This window comes from Ranitomeya imitator, chromosome 2 (genome assembly GCF_032444005.1).
Source record: "Ranitomeya imitator isolate aRanImi1 chromosome 2, aRanImi1.pri, whole genome shotgun sequence".
Lineage (NCBI taxonomy): Eukaryota > Metazoa > Chordata > Amphibia > Anura > Dendrobatidae > Ranitomeya > Ranitomeya imitator.
In genome coordinates this window covers 375803523-375810288 of record NC_091283.1, presented here as the reverse complement: position 1 = coordinate 375810288, position 6766 = coordinate 375803523, and the positions used below count along the sequence as shown (strand labels likewise).

General features: G+C 39.2%; 1 protein-coding gene across 2 annotated transcripts in view; it reads right to left on the bottom strand.

Moving 5' to 3' along the window:
- Positions 1-543: 543 nt before the first annotated feature.
- The window catches only part of LOC138664012 (zinc finger protein 585A-like), a 56571-nt gene continuing 50348 nt past the window's right edge, over positions 544-6766 (bottom strand). Inside the window, exon 6 of one of the 2 annotated variants that reach the window (XM_069750413.1) lies at positions 544-4838. In XM_069750413.1, coding sequence (XP_069606514.1) covers positions 2788-4838 — 2051 coding nt within the window. In that variant the 3' untranslated portion in view covers positions 544-2787. The remainder of the gene's footprint in view (positions 4839-6766) is intronic. The other variant, XM_069750412.1, reaches the window with a different exon arrangement.

Below are 6766 nucleotides of genomic sequence, written 5' to 3'. Positions count from 1 at the left end.
CCTACGGATGAGATACGGACCACTATTTTGGGGACTTTTCTGCGTATTACGGCCGTAAATTACGGACCGTATTTTTATACACTGAGTGTGAGGCCGGCCTCAGATGTCTGACCCGCTCGCCCAATCCTGGATCACCATCTTCAGCAGTGATTAGCAGCTCCTCAGTGTCTGAGCCGCTGGCTTCTCCCTCCTCCTCCTGTGAAGCAACCGCATCAGCTTTTTGGCAAGATGGCGTCGGACCCGCAGGCTCTCTGAAAAAAAAAGCATCCAAGGCTGTTGCCGGGACAGCAGACGCTGCACCCACATGTGCCGGGGTCCTGGCCTTCCTGTGACACATCGTATAAAGTAAGGTGGCTGGTGATGAAGCTGTGAAGCCTTGAAATCAGTGATGCCTGGAAGGAGCTCTCCTGCTGCACATCCTCTCATTTTTATGTTTTATTGCTCTCAGCACATTCCACTATGTAATCAAAAAAGATTTGCAACTGGAATATATAATTCAGTGATATCTAGGATGTGGTATTTTACTGTTCCTTTTATTTTTTTGAGCAGTTTATTTTCTTTCATTAATAATTATAATCTCATTATTTATATAGCACCAACATATTCCGCAGAGCTTTACAGTTTTGCACACATTATCATTGCTGTCCCCATTGGGGCTCACAATATAAATTCCCTATCAGTATATCTTTGGAATGTGGGAGGAAACCAGAGAACCCGGAGAAAACCCACGCAAACACAAGGAGAACATACAAACTCCTTGCAGATGTTGTCCTTGGTGGGATCTGAACCCAGGACTCCAGCGCTGCAGTGCTAACCACAGCGCTGCCATGATTTAATAATGCCGTGATTTAATAAAATCACGTAAAAATAGTTAAAATATACAGATCAGTATAATGACACAAAGTAATACACAGAATACTGGGGATAAAGGTTGTTTTGAATGGTTACATATACAATATAAAATAAAAATAACATCTAGAAGAATTTGAATTATATTTTAGCTCATTATAATGAGAGACATATTACATAAATGAAATAAAACAAGAAAATCATTGAATATAACAAATCACATATTTTCTATGAAAAAAAAACAATTTTTTTTCTACCCTTGGAAATCCCCTTTCTTTTCTGCTAACTAGTGATGAGCGAATATACTCGTTGCTCGGGTGATCTCCGAGTATTTGTTAGTGTTCGGAGATTAAGTTTTCATCGCCGCAGTTGAATGATTTACAGCTATTAGCCAGGCTAAGTACATGTGGGGATTCCCTAGCAACAAGGCAACGCCCACATGTACTCAGGCTGGCTTATAGCTGTAAATCATTCAACTGCAGCGATGAAAACTTAATCTCCGAACACTAACAAATACTTGGAGATCACCTGGGAAAACCCGAGCAACGAGTATACTCGCTCATCACTACTGTTAACCCTTAAATGCACATAGTAGCTTAATGAATAAATAATACAGAACTTTGTGGATTTCCCTATAGAGACCTGGGTTTGAGTCTAACTCCTGGTTTTTGAATAAGTGAATGAGCAGTTCTATTTAAACAATTTAAGTAATATATATAATTTAAAATGTTTATAAGATGATTTTAATGCACTTTCTATAAAGATTCTTTATGTATAATTTGAATGCACTCATTTTTATTTTTGTTATCCGATGTAATCATGTGTCAGTTTACTGAACTTTGTTAGAACTCAAACAGTCTTGTGTCAATCTGGCACCGTTATTCAAAATTTAAGCCTTTGAAAACCATCCTATACATTAATGTTTGTGTCCTGAAGAAATTCCTGTCACTTTGAAATGCGTTGAATAAAAATCCCAAGTTAATAAATTTCTTTGAATTGACGCCTTCAATAAATCAGCAGCACAGGAGATATCCATAAAATCCCCAGATTTGGATAACACCCGTGGATCCGCAGCAGCCGAACATCAACTTAAAAACATTTAATACTATGAATCATGTTAGCACAATCTGATAAAAATACGTTTAGGCTATGTGCACACGTCAGAATTCCTTGCAGAAATTTCCTGAACAATACCGGACATTTTCTGCAAGAAATCCGCATGTGTTTTTTTTCTGCGTTTTTCTCGCTTTTGCGTGTTTTTTTTCCGGAGCTTTCCATTGCATTAAATAGCAGCAAAAACGCGAAAAATCCTCAAAATTAATGAACATGCTGCGTTTTTTACCGCGATGCGTTTATTTCGAGGAAAAAAAACGCATCGTGTGCACAAAAATTGCAGAATGCATTAAAATTATGGGATGCTTATGTATGCAATTTTAAAGCGTTTTTTTCCCGTGGAAAATGGCCAAAAAAAACGCGAAAAAAACACAAAAAATCCTGTACGTGTGCACATAGCCTCAATGTTTGGTGGGTAAGACCCTATTTGTGCTACTTTCTCCCTACTGTTCTACCTACATAAGTAGTATGTGCAGCAAACGGGTAAAGTAGTCCTAGCTTTTGCTCACTGCTTTCCTCATGAATGCTCTCACCAAAGTTTCTGCAGCCCTGCTAACAGCAAGGACCTAAGCAACTCTTTTCTTCTTTCAGAACTTAGTTCCACTGATAAAGTGATGCTGTCTGAAGAGGGGCTGCAATCGAAATTCTGATTCTGACAAAAATCAGAATCATGAATTAGTCCAATAGCACTTTTTAGTCCTTTGACTATCTCTCTCAGGGGGCCTGACTGATGAGACATCAAAATTTGCCCAAGTATGCTTCAAACGGTTTTCTCTTTCTTGTGTATGTCATGTGACTTTACTTTGTTTCTGTTGTATACTTTTTTCAGTTATGTCCATGGTTTTTTTGATGCTTATAAAGACTTTGTCTCTGAATGTAACACTTGTCACATCCTCCACATGAAAATGGCTTCTCCCCTGTGTGAATTCTCTTATGTGCAATAAGATTTGCCTTGAAACTGAAACGGTTACCACATTCTGAACAAGAAAATGGTTTTTCCCCTGTGTGACTTCTGTGATGTGTAATCAGCCTTGACTTGGTTGTAAAGCATTTTCCACATTGTGAACATGAAAATGGTTTCTCCCCGGTGTGAATTTTCTGATGTGTAATTAGATTTGACTTACTTTTAAAGAATTTTCCACATTGTGAACATGAAAACGGTCTCTCCCCTGTGTGACTTCTCTGATGTGAAACCAACTTTGGCTTACTTGTAAAGAATTTTCCACACTGTAAGCATGAAAACAGTTTCTCCCCTGTATGAATTTTCTGATGAAGAACAAGAGCAGCTTTATTGCTGAAACATTGCTCACATTCTGAACATGAATATGGCTTCTCCCCTGTGTGGCTTCTCTGATGTATAACAAGTTTTGATTTCTGGTGAAAAGAATGTCCACATTCTAAACATGTAAATGGTTTTTCCCCTGTGTGACTTCTCAGATGTGTATCGAGAGAGGATTTATTGGTAAAACTTTTCCCACATTCTGAACACAAAAAAGGCTTTTCATCTGTGTGAATTCTCTGATGCCTAATGAGAGAACTTTTGTAACTAAAACATAACCCACATTCTGAACATGAAAATGCCTTTTTCTTTGTGTGAATTCGCTGATGTTTTGTAAGAGATGATTTTTCATGAAAACATTTGTCACATTCTGGGCATGAATATGGCTTTTCTCCTGTGTGAGATCTCTGATGTGTAAGAAAATGTGATTTCCGGTTAAAACATTTCCCACATTCTGAACAAGAAAATGGCTTAAATATTTGATGAATATATTGATGCGAAACAAGATGTTTTTTATCTCTGTAACATTTCCCACATTGTGAACATGAAAATGGTTTCTCCCCTGTGTGAATTCTCTGGTGCGTAATCAGTCTTGCCTTATTTGTAAAGAATTTTCCGCATTCAGAACATGAAAAAGGTTTCTCCCCTGTGTGAATTATCTGATGTGTAACCAACCTTGACTTATTTGCAAAGAATTTTCCACATTCTGAACATGAAAAAGGTTTCTCTCCTGTGTGAATTCTATGATGTGTAACCAAAATTGACTTATTTGTAAAGAATTTTCCACATTCTGAACATAAGAAAGGTTTCTCCCCCGTGTGAATTCTTTGATGTGAAACCAGACAATACTTATTTATAAAGAATTTCCCACATTCAGAACATGGAAATGGCTTCTCCCCTGTGTGATTTCTCTGATGCATAACAAGAGTGAATTTATTGCTAAAACATTTGCCACATTCTGAACATAAAAAAGGCTTTTCACCTGTGTGACTTCTCTGATGTCTAATGAGTGTGTGTTTGTATCTAAAACATAACCCACATTCTGAACATGAAAATTGCTTTTTCTCTATGTGAATTTTCTGATGTTTTGTAAGACATGATTTTATATGAAAACATTTGTCACAATCTGGGCACGAATATGGCTTCTCCCCAGTGTGAGTTCTTTGATGTGTAACAAGACCTGATTTTTCATTAAAACACTTCCCACATTCTGAACATGAAAATGGCTTCTCCCCTGTGTGAATTCTCCGATGTATAACCAAATGTGTATTCCGATTAAAACATTTCCCACATTCTAGACATGAAAATGACTTAAACCTTTGATGAATCTTTTGATGTGTAGCAAGAAGATATTTAGCTCTATAACATTTTCCACATTCTGAACATGAATATTTTTTCTTTGAAGCGTGGGCTGTTTGCGCTTTATCACCCCTTTTGTAATTTTTAGTTTCCTTAATAGTCTTTGATAGGATCTGTTTAAAAAGTTCAGCGGACAGATCTTTGTCTTGCTCTTCATATGAACGTTTTGTTATGCCACTATCTTCTGTGCTAAACTCTAAAGATATTTGTTGTCCTTCTAATGTCCTGGAACAGTAATCTGTAAAAAACATAACCTTTATTAAAATGGTTGTCCAGTTAAAACACTTTATCGGTGGAAGTTCAACTGTTGCAACCAGTGTCAATCAGCAGAAGGAGAAATTCATATCCCCGACTAAGGCACTTTTTCCTCACTACAAAATGGAGAAACAGGGTGGATGCCTGACCATTGCTCAATCAATTCTCTAAAGCAGAGGTGTCAAACTGCATTCCTCGAGGGCCGCAAACCATGCTTGTTTTCAAGATTTTCTTAGCATTGCACAAGGTGCTGGAATCATTCTGTGCAGGTGATTAAATTATCACCTGTGCAACACAAGGAAATCCTGAAAACATGACCTGTTTGCAGCCCTGGAGGAATGCAGTTTGACACCTCTGCTCTAAAGGACTGTCATAATGAGCTTAGTGAAGTCCCAGATAGGGTGAATTGAGCAGTGGTTAAGCATGTGCATTGCCAGCATTTTAAGAACCATTGAATGCGTGATTATCAATTTGCCTACTACAATCGGATAGTAAAACTTTGGCCAAAATATTAGCTAGTTGGGTAAATTCAGAACTTTGCTCATTAATACACCCTGACAAAACGGGCTTGTTGTTTGGTTGCTCAATGACCCTTAATGCACATATAATTTTTACAAACCTTAAATTTAGTGGCATTTCTTGTGCTGTACACTTTCAGTTTAGGGTTAGGAGACACCTTTATTCCATGGATACAATACACTGAACCTAACTCCCAGTTTACAATGAAGAGGTGGACCTCAGAACTCTTTCAGCTACGAAGTGGCGCCCAGCAGGGCTGCCCTTTATCACCAATTTTATTTGCATTAGTGGAAAAAAACTCTGGCAATACATCTATGGCAGGACCCTGCAGTACTCTGTTTTGCCGTACCCTCAGTGGGTGAGAAAGTCAATTAATATGTAAATGATAATTTCTCATAATGGCTCATGCTAGATCGGTGGCACAAGTACTATTATTGAGGGAATCAAAAATCATGTATATGGGTGGTCATAGTGTCCATATTTGTGACAGAATACACGCAACTAAATGTTTTGGCCCTTTTGTCTCACCTATAGTCTAAAATTAAAGGATTGTGCAAGCTCCCATTATGGATGGCAGCTATAGTAAGTTTAACTAAAAGGATTCCTTTACCCGAAATATTTTGTATATTGCCGCACTCTGCATTATATGTATGGGAAAATGTGTCGCAAACAGTGGAGAGCATGGCATGATAGCCTCATTTGTTTAACATAAAGGCTAACAGTATCCACTAGACAATGTGTGGTGTTGTGGTAGGTTATGTGCATGACATTCCTCTACATTAAAGGTACCTTCACACATAACGATATCGTTAAAGATATCGTTGCTTAGCGAGGTGTGACCCGAAGGAACGGAATCTTATCTGAGGATGACACGCAGGAGACAGAAGGAGCTGACAGCTGCGGGAAGCTCACAGGCCCAAGATGGCGCCGAGACTGCAGAGGAGGCGGCGAGGGCAAGCGCTGCTTATCAGAGGAAGATGGATGTGATTGCTAAGTTGGAGCGATTTGCCAGGTCAGAGGAGGCTGTAAATCTGCAGTCAGAGGCTGGAGGTGTGAAGTCTGGAGCAGCTGGTGCCCCCGGAGAACAGCAGGAAGGAGGGGCTCAGCTACAGTGCAGTGGGTCAGACCAGGGATCTCCTACAAGGGCCGCAGGAGCTGTTCTGCCTGCACAGTCTGACATGCCAGAAATGGAGGAGCCGACTCTGAAGGACATATTTTCAGTGGTGATGTACTGTAAGTCTGCCCTGGGGGCTCTAAACCTACGAGCGGATGAATTAAAGGGAGAGATGGTGGCTTTAAACTCTGCTATGCGTAAAGTTGAAAAGAGAGTGGAAGAGGTGGAAGAAAGGGTTGGGAGTGCAGAAGATCGGATTGGTGAATTGTTAAACAGGG